The sequence below is a fragment of the Hyperolius riggenbachi genome, chromosome 4, assembly GCF_040937935.1.
Source record: "Hyperolius riggenbachi isolate aHypRig1 chromosome 4, aHypRig1.pri, whole genome shotgun sequence".
NCBI lineage: Eukaryota > Metazoa > Chordata > Amphibia > Anura > Hyperoliidae > Hyperolius > Hyperolius riggenbachi.
This window is the reverse complement of record NC_090649.1, coordinates 248,275,546-248,289,787: the sequence shown is the minus strand read 5'-3', so window position 1 is coordinate 248,289,787 and position 14,242 is coordinate 248,275,546. Positions and strand designations below refer to the sequence as shown.

General features: G+C 46.4%; 1 protein-coding gene across 2 annotated transcripts in view; it reads right to left on the bottom strand.

Moving 5' to 3' along the window:
* The window catches only part of LOC137570684 (cytochrome P450 3A9-like), a 68,977-nt gene that overhangs the window by 37,814 nt on the left and 16,921 nt on the right, over window positions 1-14,242 (bottom strand). For both annotated transcript variants that reach the window (XM_068279384.1, XM_068279386.1), the window contains 2 exons: window positions 8,132-8,220; window positions 1,345-1,493 (listed from right to left, as the gene is read on the bottom strand). In XM_068279384.1, the coding sequence (XP_068135485.1) occupies window positions 1,345-1,493; window positions 8,132-8,220 (238 nt within the window). The remainder of the gene's footprint in view (window positions 1-1,344; window positions 1,494-8,131; window positions 8,221-14,242) is intronic.

The following is a 14,242-nucleotide window of genomic DNA, read 5'->3' as shown; positions in this document are numbered from 1 at the left end:
CACATTGCCTGCTTTGTAAGCAAATCAGCCATAAATGTAGACATGCTTTCTTATAATCTTGGGCGTAGCAATCACCCCATGCGGCCCCTGCCCTTGCAGGGGGACCCAGAGGCTTTGGGGGCCCTTCCTCCTTCAGCCAATTAGTAAGGGACTACAATGGTCCTAAAAGCCCCCTTACTAAGATGTTAAGAAAAACAAAAATTTGCTTTCCTAAAACAGAAAGAATTTGCGATAATTCAGGTTGGAGTGAGCTCGAGATGTCTCCCAGAGCACCACTGCTGAATATATGCAAATTAACCATTGTACCCTTAGAAGCTAAACACACCTCCAGAACCGCTGGAATGCAATGATGTGTCAGCTTGTTAAATTGTACAGAGCCATAATAATCCAACATGCATACAGACTGTTTCGGATTGTTTGATCCTCATCAGTGCATGGCATGGATTAATCTGGCTCTATGGAGTAGGGCTTGTAAACCGAGAGGTACAAAAGTTTAACAAGCATTTAGTTAAACTTAACGAGTGCTCTACTGAACCCCCTTAGAGCCTGTCGATTCCAGTACCTTCAAAGAACAGTGCAGGAATATCGTTCTTTGAAGCTACTGGACCCGCCGGGCTCCGGGCAGGTTCGGTGGAGCGCTCATTAAGTTTAACGAAACGCTCGTTAAACTTTAGTAATTTAGCAGCGCACACTATGACTGCATATAGCATTCGCTGAGAATTATTACCAAGCGCTATTGTCATTAAGCTGCGCTGCTATAGCAGCGCAGCTTAGTAAATCAACCCCTATGTGTGCAAAAACAAAACTGGTTAATTGCTTTATGGTTTCATTGAAAAAATAGCACCAACCCCTCTGCTGCTGGCCTGGCTGGGACCTTCTTCATCTTTGCAGCTGCGCTCCCCTCTGTGTACGAGAGTAGCTGCACTGCGCAGGAGCCAGTAGGATTTGTGCCTGTGCAGTAGCATGGAGCCGTTCTTGCACAGGGAAAAAAATGTGGATGAGTCATTTCTTGCTAATTCTCACAGGCGCTACAGGCAATACTTTGCTCCTGCAGTGTGGCCACAAGCACCATATTCATCCATATTGTCAAATAGTTTCTAATGGTCTCAGGGGAGGAACAGAGGGGCATAAGAAGATTGGGGGAGTCTCTGGACTATTTCCTACCGAGGAAATATCTAACATTTTTCTTTTCCTTTTCTTTTCCTCGCCTCAAGTACCCTTTAATAAATCCTACCTTATTATTTATACCTACTTAATTATTTATATCATCTTGTGTGATATCAAGGCAGAATGTGGAAAAGCATAATAGAGACCACTGCAATAAATCAGCAAAATATAACCTACCTACTAGAACAAACAATGGATTGAATAATCCCAGCTTTAGTAGTTTCTTGTTGTGTGTAACAAAAGGGTCATTAGGATTATTCAGGGAATCAATGTTCACACTGAATGCAGTGCTGGTGACAACATCCAAAGAATAGGCTCCCAATACACTAGAAAAGAGGAATCACAAAGAATTCAAGTTCAAAAGTAGTATTTTTCAGTAAGATGAACATATGTTGTTTATGCATCTATCCGCCAGCTTTTTTTCTGCTGCTGACAAAGGCAAAGCCTATTCATTCCAAGAAAGGTTGTGTGGGTATTGTGAAGCTTCACTTTAACTTCCCAGAATCTATTTTACATACAGTTTGGCAAGGATTTAGTCAGACTTCAGAACTACCTTCTTTTTTCCTGGAGATACTAAACACAGCCTTTCCCTATAGACTGTATAATTGTTTTCAGAATGAGGAGGTCTTTAAAGGGATACTGTAGGGGGGTCGGGGGAAAATGAGTTGAAGTTACCTGGGGCTTCTAATAGTCCCCCGCAGACATCCTGTGCCAGCGCAGCCACTCCCCAATGCTCTGGCCCCGCCTCTCATACACTTCTGGAATTTCAGACTTTAAAGTCTGAAAACCACTGTGCCTGCGTTGCCGTGTCCTCGCTCCCACTGACAGTATGGTCTGTGCCTGCACCGTGCGCTCCTGGTGACATCAGGGGAAGCGAGGACACGGCAACGCAGGCGCAGTGGTTTTCAGACTTTAAAGTCTGAAATTCCAGAAGTGTACCTGAGGCGGGGCCAGAGCATTGGGGAGTGGCTGCGTGGGCAAGGGATGTCTGCGGGGGACTATTAGAAGCCCCGGGTAACTTCAACTCATTTTCCCCCGACCCCCCTACAGTATCCCTTTAAGGAGTTATATGAAGATCTAATGCAAGCAGGCCTGGATTTACATTACATGAGCCTATAGGCCAGCGGCATAGCTACAAACCTCAGGGCCCCGATGCGAAATTTGAACGCAGGCCCTCCCCCCCTACATTAAATAGCCAGGAGTAGGTGCTTCCAGTATAGGTAGCCAGGAATAGGTGCAGCAGTATAGGTAGTCAGGAGTAGGTGCCTCAGTATAGGTAGCCAGGTATAGGTGCCTCATTATAGATAACCAGGGATAGGTTCCTTGGTATAGATAGCCAGGGAGAGGTGCCTTGGTATAGATAGGCAGAGTTAGCTGCAGGGGCGTAGGAATAGGCCCTGCAGCCCCTGCGCCCGCGGGGGGGCCCGGCCCCCCCCTGGGGCCCGCTTGGGGCCGTTTTGTGGGTGCTGGAGGGGTGGCAGCATGAGGGGAAAGCCTTGCCCACAGTCGGCGGGGAGAGGGGTAGTTCCCCCCTCTCCCTCACCTCGGGGCTCTCCCCTCTGTGCTCCCCTCCAGCTCGTAAGTGTCTGTGGGGCTGTGGTGGGCAGCGAGCGGCGGGCAGATACATACCTGCTTCCGTGCGTTCCATCGGAGACTTCTCCCTCTAGCGGCTGACGTCACTTCCGGAAGTGACGTCAGCCGCTAGAGGGAGAAGTCTCCAATGGAACGCACGGAAGCAGGTATGTATCTGCCCGCCGCTCGCTGCCCACCACAGCCAGGGGCGTAGGAATAGGCCCTGCAGCCCCTGCGCCCGCGGGGGGGCCCGGCCCCCCCCTGGGGCCCGCTTGGGGCCGTTTTGTGGGTGCTGGAGGGGTGGCAGCATGAGGGGAAAGCCTTGCCCACAGTCGGCGGGGAGAGGGGTAGTTCCCCCCTCTCCCTCACCTCGGGGCTCTCCCCTCTGTGCTCCCCTCCAGCTCGTAAGTGTCTGTGGGGCTGTGGTGGGCAGCGAGCGGCGGGCAGATACATACCTGCTTCCGTGCGTTCCATCGTAGACTTCTCCCTCTAGCGGCTGACGTCACTTCCGGAAGTGACGTCAGCCACTAGAGGGAGAAGTCTCCAATGGAACGCACGGAAGCAGGTATGTATCTGCCCGCCGCTCGCTGCCCACCACAGCCCCACATTACTGCTGCCCTCATTACGATTTTCAGGTGTCTGCTGCCCTCATTACGATTTTCAGGTGTCTGCTGCCCACATTACGATTTTCAGGTGTCTGCTGCCCTCATTACGATTTTCTGGTGTCTGCTGCCCTCATTACGATTTTCAGGTGTCTGCTGCCCACATTACGATTTTCAGGTGTCTGCTGCCCTCATTACGATTTTCAGGTGTCTGCTGCCCACATTACGATTTTCAGGTGTCTGCTGCCCACATTACGATTTTCAGGTGTCTGCTGCCCTCATTACGATTTTCAGGTGTCTGCTGCCCTCATTACGATTTTCAGGTGTCTGCTGCCCACATTGTGATTTTCAGGTGTCTGCTGCCCACATTACGATTTTCTGGTGTCTGCTGCCCTCATTACGATTTTCTGGTGTCTGCTGCCCTCATTACGATTTTCTGGTGTCTGCTGCCCACATTACGATTTTCAGGTGTCTGCTGCCCTCATTACGATTTTCAGGTGTCTGCTGCCCTCATTACGATTTTCAGGTGTCTGCTGCCCACATTGTGATTTTCAGGTGTCTGCTGCCCACATTACGATTTTCTGGTGTCTGCTGCCCTCATTACGATTTTCTGGTGTCTGCTGCCCTCATTATGATTTTCTGGTGTCTGCTGCCCACATTACGATTTTCAGGTGTCTGCTGCCCACATTACGATTTTCAGGTGTCTGCTGCCCTCATTACGATTTTCAGGTGTCTGCTGCCCTCATTACGATTTTCAGGTGTCTGCTGCCCACATTACGATTTTCAGGTGTCTGCTGCCCACATTGCGATTTTCAGGTGTCTGCTGCCCACATTGCGATTTTCTGGTGTCTGCTGCCCACATTACGATTTTCTGGTGTATGCTGCCCACATTAGGATTTTCTGGTGACTGCTGCCCACATTGCGATTTTCTGGTGACTGCTGCCCACATTGCGATTTTCTGGTGACTGCTGCCCACATTGCGATTTTCTGGTGACTGCTGCCCACATTAGGATTTTCTGGTGTCTGCTGCCCACATTACGACATTCTGGTGACTGACTGCTGCCCACATTAGGATTTTCTGGTGACTGCTGCCCACATTACGATATTCTGGTGACTGCTGCCCACATTAGGATTTTCTGGTGACTGATGCCCACATTGCAATTTTCTGGTGACTGCTGCCCAGATGGCGATTTTCTGGTGACTGCTGCCCACATTGCGATTTTCTGGCCCACATTACGATTTTCTGGTGAACACTGCCCACGTTACGATTGTCTGGTGAATGCTGTCCACGTTACGATTTTCTGGTGAACGCTGCCCACATTACGATTTTCTGGCCCACATTACGATTTTCTGGTGAACACTGCCCAAGTTACGATTGTCTGGTGAATGCTGTCCATGTTACAATTTTCTGGTGAACTCTGCCCACATTACGATTTTCTGTCCCACATTACGATATTCTGGTGAACGCTGCCCACATTACGATTGTCTGGTAAATGCTGCCCACGTTACAATTTTCTGGTGACTGCTGCTCACGTTACTATTTTCTGGTGACTGGTGCCCACATTACGATTTTCTGGTGAACTCTGCCCACATTATGATTTTCTAAAGGCCCACATTACGATTTTCTGGTGAACTCTGCCCACATTACGATTTTCTGGCCCACATTACGATTGTCTGGTAAAATGCTGCCCACTTTACAATTAATTTACAGTGAAACGCTGCCCCATTACGATTATTTGGCACCTATGGGGGGGGCCCCATCCAAATATTCGCAGGGGGGCCCAGTGATTTCTAGTTACGCCCCTGGTTAGCTGCCTCGGTATAGATAGCTAGGAATAGGTGTCTCAGTATAGATAGCCAGGGATAGGTGCCTCAGTATAGATAGCCAGGGATAGATGCCTCAGTATACCGTAGATAGCCAGGAATACGTACCTCAGTATAGATAGCCAGGGTTAGATGCCTCAGTATAGATGGCCAGGATTAGATGCCTCAGTAAAGATGGCCAGGATTAGATGCCTCAGTATAGTTGCCAGGATTAGATGCCTCAGTATAGATAGTCAGGAATAGGTACCTCAGTATAGATAGCCAGGATTAGATGTGTTAGTATAGATAGTCAGGAATAGGTACCTCAGAATAGATGGCCAGGATTAGATGCCATAATATAGATAGCCAGGATTAGATGCCTCAGTATAGATAGTCAGGAATAGGTGTCTCAGTATAGGTAGCCAGGGTGCTATAGGCACAGATGTTCTGGCACCCTAGACTTCACCCTCTATACACATACAAACCCTGCCAAACCGCACTGGAAGTGTGCTGGCTGGCCCAGCTATCACTTCACCCTTACTTTCTATGCCCGTCATAGGTAGCTACAGGTGCCCCTTAGTATTAGGTAGCCAGAGGTACTCTCAGTATTAAGTTGCCCCAGACTGAAGGAGATCTCGTCAGTGGAGAGCCGACAGCAGGGTGAGTAACCTCTCATTTACGCTCTCCTCAGGACTCTGCATAGGGAAGGCGGGAGGTAGGCACTCGAGGAGCAGAGTGAGCCGCCTTTCTATCATCACGCGCCTGTAGGCACATGCCTACAGTGCCTTATGGTAAATCTGGCCCTGAATTCACGGCTTGTTGTTAATCAGTCCTTACCTGTGCAAAATGGCATGGGGAATATTTCCTCCAAACTCCAAAGGAAGCTTCTGTCTAGCACAGACAGGAAGACGGACGTGTCTTTCGAGAATACAGAGACTATCATTAGAAATTGTCACTAACCTGCAGTACCTGGCAGGGCAGCATGCTCCTGTGTAGAATTTAGTAGCGGAAGATGACTTACAGCCCACACTGACCAAAGACTGTAATTTCCTAGCATTTACTGAATGTGACATTAGAGTTGCATAACAAAAGCATGGAAATGGTATAGGAAAAGTAGATATGGTTATCACTAAGTGAAGAAGGTAATTAAAATGTGCTTCATTCACAAAATCTGTGACAATTTGAAGAGACTGAAAAAAACAGTGGAAGGAATGGCAGAAATACAACAGAGGGTGGCAAAATAACATTTAGACCACATACGGGTTGAGCCACAAGAATGATCTTTCCTTATCCATTTTCACATTATGCACATTTGGGCTTGATTCACAAAAGAGTGGTAACTGTTAGCACGGCCGTTTTAGCGCGAATTTTCGCGTTTGCGCGCAATCGCAATTAAACGGTTTAGTGCGCAAACGCAAATTTTCATGCAAAATCGTTATCGTTTGCGCAGGGTTTAATTGCGCGTGAAAATTCTCAATTGCGCGCAAACGCGAAAATTCGTGCGAAAACGGCCGTGCTAACAGTTAGCACTCTTTTGTGAATCAAGTTCACAACCTTTTAAAACTTTAAAAAAATATGATGGAATCAATGATTATTGGAGTTGGAGTATTTGTATGACATGTGATCGCATGATTATAACCAGCCCAGGAATTTCTTAAAGAGACACTGAAGCGAAAAAAAAATGATGATATTATGATTTGTATGTGTAGCACAGCTAAGAAATAAAACATTAAGATCAGATACATCAGTGTAATTGTTTCCAGTACAGGAAGAGTTGAGAAACTCCAGTTGTTATCTCTATGCAAACAAGCCATTAAGCTCTCCGACTAAATAAAGGTGCCCATACACTCATCAGATTGGCAGCAGATAGATAAGAAATGCATCTGATGATCTATCTGATGCGTTTTTAGAACATTTTTTACCAGGATTGAATTCCAATAGATTTCAGTTTGAAATCTATTGAAATTCGATCTGATGGCATTTTTTTGCCATCAGATTTCCATTAAGGCCAATGCAAACTGATAAGCAATCTCATCAGATCGACCTAAATTTTCCACCCTGCCAGTTCGATGGAAATCCATCGAAATCGATCGAAATCGGCCATCGATCGGTCGATTGGCCAACCGATTTGCAATCGATGGATCGATCGATCGATTGATCGGGATCGATCGGTCGGCCAGAAAATCGGCTGAGTGTATGGGCCCCTTTAGTCATGGAGAGGGCTGTTATCTGACTTTTATTATCTCAACTGTTCCTGGACTATTTACTTTTTCTCTGCTAGAGGAGAGGTCATTACTTCACAGACTGCTCTGAAAGACTCATTTTGAATGCTGAGTGTTGTGTAATCTGCACATATTATAGAATAATGCAATGTTAGAAAAAACACTATATACCTGAAAATAAAAGTACGAGAATATTTTCTTTTCTGCTAATCTTCTAGTAATTATTCATAGTACACAACCAATTCACTATATCATATATTTTTTTTCGCTTCAGTGTCTCTTTAAGGCCCATACCAACGACATGATTTTTTGTGGTGAATTTTCCCACCACCTGTGACTTTTTTCACAATGAATGATCGTTTTTTTGCTATATTGTGTAACACCGTATATATAAAGTTATTTGAAGGATGTCTAGCAACGATAGCGATTCTCATGACGGATCCCATCGCAGACAGTCGTTCCAATCCACACAAAGTTCCATGATTGTGTTGCACCCATGGCGTGCCACGATGTGTTCCCGCGGCAGAAGATGGATCGGGGAATGATCACTCATCGGATTGTGGGTCGCCGTAGGTTTCTTGGTCCGTCTTCTGATATCTTGTGGTGGGTACTTAGCTTTACTAAATGAATCACATGAACAAAACTGATCCATGTTTTTCCTCATTGAGAATTTATATAGGAGAAACTGACCATGCCCTTGTTATTCCAAGCATAAAACATTGCTAGTTTTGTTTAACTATAAATTCTTTAAAATGCACAACTCACTCTTTAATTGCACAATTCTCACTCTTATCCACATAAACTTGCATATTCCTCACTAGAATATCTGAGTACTCCTTTATCATGTGGAACATCTGAAAAACAAAGATGTCATCTGTTGGTACTGATGTGCATTTTCCATTGAATAAAGCAGTCATGTACTGTATATCCCACTTGTTGCCAGGTATGTAATGATGTCAATACTCTTTTGTAATAACCATTGAATGCTTGCTGTTAACAATGATGTTGTCAGATGTCTTCAAAAGCTTTACCTGACCTCTGGGTTGCTCCTGCTCAAGTGTTACAATGAGTCGGATTTTTCAACTATTCACTACTGTACTTACTATCTGTTTTTCTTTTCCCTCTACTTCCCTCAAAGACTAAATGTTAAATACACAAGATGCATTTTCCTGTCCAATTGACGTGATCAGACGACTATTTCCAACATGTACGATCTGCTCCCATTCAATAACGGGATCGATTTTGCGAAGTTATCACGGGAAAATCAATCCCATTATTGACCAAGAGTAGCGTGGACCAGGGCTGTGCAGAGGATCCTCAAGGGGGTTGCTCAAATTTTAACAAGAAGTACCAATCAATTGTGAAAAATTATGTAAGTAATTCTTCACCCCCAGAGAGCGTAGGCACAATGGCGCCTGAATAAGGCCCAGACTCACTTATCATGGCTGGGACCTCTGTCCCCCTTGATAAGCTCCCTGGCTTCTTTTCAGGCAAAGAGGAAGTGGTTGCCATTATGCACTGGATGCTAAGCAGCAGTAGACACCCCAAGGTATTCCAATAGGTGTATGATGATTTCATAGAAGATTATATTTTTTGTCAAAAGTTAACGGAAATTGATTTTTATTGTTTTTTTTTCCACAAAGTGTCATTTTCCACTAACTTGTGACAAAAAAATAAGAACTTCTATGAACTCACCATACACCTAACGTAATACCTTGGGGTGTCTTCTTTCTAAAATGGGGTCACCTGTGGGGTTCCTATACTGCCCTGGCATTTTAGGGGCCCTAAACCGTGAGGAGTAGTCTAGAAACCAAATGCTTCAAAATGACCTGTGAATAGGACGTTGGGCACCTTAAATGGACAATTGTGTGTAAACAAAATCAAAACATGTTCATTTACAGAGATATTTCTCCCACCCAGCATGGGTATGTGTAAAAATACACCTCAAAACACATTATACTACTTCTCCTGAGTACGGAGATACCACATGTGACACTTTTTTGCAGCCTAGGTGCGCTAAGGGGCCCAACGTCCTATGAGTACCTTTAGAAACCAAATGCCTCAAAATGACCTGTGAAATCCTAAAGGTACTCATAGGACGTTGGGCCATGCCCCTCTCTGAATACCTTGAAGTGTCTACTTTCCAAAATGGGGTCATTTGTGCGGTGTGTTTACTGTCCTCGCATTTTGGGGGGTGCTAATTTGTAAGCACCCCTGTAAAGCCTAAAGGTGCTCATTGGACTTTGGGCCCCTTAGCGCAGTTAGGCTGCAAAAAAGTGCCACACGTGGTATTGCCGTACTCAGGAGAAGTAGTATAATGTGTTTTGGGGTGTATTTTTACACATACTGATGCTGGGTGAGAGAAATATCTCTATAAATGACAATTTTTTTAATTTTTTTTACACACAATTGTCCATTTACAGAGATCTTTCTCCCAGCCAGCATGGGTATGTGTAAAAATACACCCCAAAACACATTATACTACTTCTCCCGAGTACGGCAATACCACATGATTGGCACTTTTTTGCAGCCTAACTGCGCTAAGGGGCCCAAAGTCCAATGAGTACCTTTAGGATTTCACAGGTCATTTTTGTTTCAAGACTACTCCTCATTTTAGGGCCCCTAAAATGCCAGGGCAGTATAGGAACCCCACTAATGACCCCATTTTAGAAAGAAGACACCCCAAGGTATTCCGTTAGGAGTATGGTGAGTTCATAGAAGTTTTTATTTTTTTGTCACAAGTTAGCAGAAATTGATTTTAAATGTTTTTTTTTTCACAAAGTGTCATTTTCCGCTAACTTGTGACAAAAAATAAAATCTTCTATGAACTCACCATACTTCTAACGGAATACGTTTGGGTGTCTTCTTTCTAGAATGGGGTCATTTGTGGGGTTCCAATACTGCTCTGGCATTTTAGGGGCCCTAAACCGTGAGGAGTAGTCTTGAAATTAAATGTCGCAAAATGACCTGTGAAATCCTAAAGGTACTCATTGGACTTTAGGCCCCTTAGCGTACTTGGGGTGTAAAAAAGTGCCACATATGTGGTACCGCCGTACTCAGGAGAAGTAGTATAATGTGTTTTGGGGTGTATTTTTACACATACCCATGCTGGGTGGGAGAAATATCTCTGTAAATGACAATTGTTTGATTTTTTTTTACACACAATTGTCCATTTACAGAGAGATTTCTCCCACCCACCATCGGTATGTGTAAAAATACACCCTAAAACACATTATACTACTTCTCCTGAGTACGGCAATACCACATGTGTGACACTTTTTTGCTGCCTAGGTGCGCTAAGGGGCCCAACGTCCTAATCACAGGTCATTTTGAGGCATTTGTTTTCTAGACTACTCCTCACGGTTTAGGGCCCCTAAAATGCCAGGGCAGTATAGGAACCCCACAAGTGACCCCATTTTAGAAAGAAGACACCCCAAGGTATTCCGTTAGGTGTATGGCGAGTTCATAGAAGATTTTATTTTTTGTCACAATTTAGTGAAAAATGACACTATGTGAAGAAAAAAAAATCAATTTCCGCTAACTTTTGACAAAAAATAAAATCTTCTATGAACTCGTCATACACCTAACAGAATACATTGGGGTGTCTTTTTTCTAAAATGGGATCAGTTTGCGGGGTTCCTATACCGCCCTGGCATTTTACGGGCCCAAAACCGTGAGTAGTCTGGAAACCAAATGTCTCAAAATGACTGTTCAGGGGTATAAGCATCTGCAAATTTTGATGACAGGTGGTCTATGAGGGGGTGAATTTTGTGGAACTGGTCATATGCAGGGTGGCCTTTTAGATGACAGGTTGTATTGGGCCTGATCTGATAGATAGGAGTGCTAGGGGGGTGACAGGAGGTTATTGATGGGTGTCTCAGGGGGTGGTTAGAGTGGAAAATAGATGCAATCAATGCACTGGGGAGGTGATCGGAAGGGGGTCTGAGGGGGATCTGAGGGTTTGACCGAGTGATCAGGAGCCCACACGGGGCAAATTAGGGCCTGATCTGATGGGTAGGTGTGCTAGGGGGTGACAGGAGGTGTTTGATGGGTGTCTCAAGGTGTGATTAGAGGGGGGAATAGATGCAAGCAATGCACTGGCGAGGTGATCAGGGCTGGGGCCTGAGGGCATTCTGAGGGTGTGGGCGGGTGATTGAGTGCCCTAGGGGCAGATAGGGGTCTAATCTTATAGGTAGCAGTGACAGGGGGTGATTGATGGGTAATTAGTGGGTGTTTAGGGTAGAGAACAGATATACACACTGCACTTGGGAGGTGATCTGACGTCGGATCTGCGGGCGAACTATTGGTGTGGGTGGGTGATCAGATTGCCCGCAAGGGGCAGGTTAGGGGCTGATTGATGAGTGGCAGTGACAGGGGGTGATTGATGGGTGGCAGTGCCAGGGGGTGATTGATGGGTGGCAGTGACAGGGGGTGATTGATGGGTTATTGACAGGTGATTGACAGGTGATCAGTGGGTTATTACAGGGAAGAACAGATGTAACTAATGCACTGGCGAATTGATAAGGGGGGGTCTGAGGGCAATCTGAGCGTGTAGGCGGGTGATTGGGTGCCCGCAAGGGGCAGATTAGGGTCTGATCTGATGGGTAACAGTGACAGGTGGTGATAGGGGGTGATTGATGGGTAATTACTGGGTGTTTAGGGTAGAGAACAGATGTAAACACTGCACTTGGGAGGTGATCTGACGTCGGATCTGCGGGCGATCTATTGGTGTGGGTGGGTGATCAGATTGCCCGCAAGGGGCAGGTTAGGGGCAGATTGATGGGTGGCAGTGCCAGGGGGTGATTGATGGGTGGCAGTGACAGGGGGTGATTGATGGGTGATTGACAGGTGATTGACAGGTGATCAGTGGGTTATTACAGGGAAGCACAGATGTAAATATTGCACTGGTGAATTGATAAGGGGGTCTGAGGGCAATCTGAGCGTGTAGGCGGGTGATTGGGTGCCCGCAAGGGGCAGATTAGGGTTTGATCTGATGGGTAACAGTGACAGGTGGTGATAGGGGGTGATTGATGGGTGATTGATGGGTAATTAGTGGGTGTTTAGGGTAGATAACAGATGTAAACACTGCACTTGGGAGGTGATCTGACGTCGGATCTGCGGGCGATCTATTGGTGTGGGTGGGTGATCAGATTGCCCGCAAGGGGCAGGTTAGGGGCTGATTGATGGGTGGCAGTGACAGGGGGTGATTGATGGGTGATTGATGGGTGATTGACAGGTGATTGACAGGTGATCAGGGGGATAGATGCATACAGTACACAGGGGTGGGGGGGGATCTGGGGGGGGGGTCTGGGGAGAATCTAAGGGTGGGGGGAGGGTGATCAGGAGGGGCAGGGGGGGATAAAAAAAAATAGCGTTTACAGATAGTGACAGGGAGTGATTGATGGGTGATTAGGGGGGTGATTGGGTGCAAACAGGGGTCTGGGGGGTGCTGTGGGCGATCTGGGGCAGGGGGGGGAGAAATCAGTGTGCTTGGATGCGACATAGGGTGGCTGCAGCCTGCCCTGGTGGTCCCTCGGACATTGGGACCACCAGGGCAGGAGGCAGCCTGTATAATACACGTAAACATTACAAAGTGTATTATACACTTTGTATGCGGCGATCGCGGGGTTAACATCCCGCCGGCGCTTCCGTATGGCCGGCGGGATGTTGCGGCGGGTGAGCAGTGACAGGCGCCGGCGGAGGATCGCGTCACGGATGACGCGATCGCTCCGCCCATGCCCTTACAAGGACCGCCGCCTCTGTGGGTGAGCTGGTCCTTGCGGGCTCTACATCCCGGTCGCCCCTGTGCGTTAGGCGGTCGGGAAGTGGTTAACCGTGGGCCCCCAAAAAAATTCACTTACCTGGGGCTTTCCCAAGCCTCCTGCAGCCGTCCTGTGCCCGCGCCGGTCCTTCGGTGCCCTCCGGTCTCCCTCCGCTGCTAAGTTTCGTTTTCGGCTGACTGCCAGTCGTCCTCCGGCAAAGCGTCCTCTTCTTCCGCATTCCCCGTCGTAAAGAGCCATAAAGCGCGTCATGCCCACGGGCCCACGGTTAAGGTTCCCTTTAAGGGGTTTTATGACTTCAGTCCTTAAAGGGGAACTTAAGTAAGAGGTATACGGAGGCTGTCAAATTAATTTCCTTTTAATCAATACCAGTTGCCTGGCAGCCCTGCTGGTCTATTTCTCTGCAGTAGTATCTGAATAACACCAGAAACAAGCATGCAGTTAGTCTTGTCAGATCTGACTTTAAAGTCTAAAACACCTGATCTGCTGCATGCTTGTTCAGGGGCTATGGCTAATAGTACTAGAGGCAGAGGATCAGCAGGGCTGCCAGGCAACTGGTATTGCTTAAAAGGAAATAAACATGGCAGCCTCCATATACCTCTCTATTCAGTTCCCCTTTAAGTGGTTAAAAGAAAACCCTGAAAGCCACAGCCTGAAAGGGATAAGTTACTCCCATGATCACCTAGAGTAAGGATTTGTAAAAAAAAAAAAAAAAAGAAAACAAAGAGTAAATGGGTAGCACAACTACTGTACAAAATTATTAAAACATTAATCATTTTGAACAAATCAAGTTTTGATAACTTTTGAAGACTGCGGTGTTCAATCAATTTCGCTTCTATGAGGATCCAGGTGTTACCTAGGTGGAAGGTCCAATACGTCTCACCCTTGGAGGGGGTTTGGCCCTTGAATGCGGTTCCACAACCAACAAGTGCTATAGGCTTTATATACACTAGCGGTTCTAGATGTACGCCTAGCTTCAGGGGCATAAAGAGATAATTTGCATATTTGGTAGTGATGCATTTTGGGAGACTACAGTCATTCACTTAAAGGTGAATTATTGCAAATAACGTCTGTTTTTAGAAGGAAAACTACAATG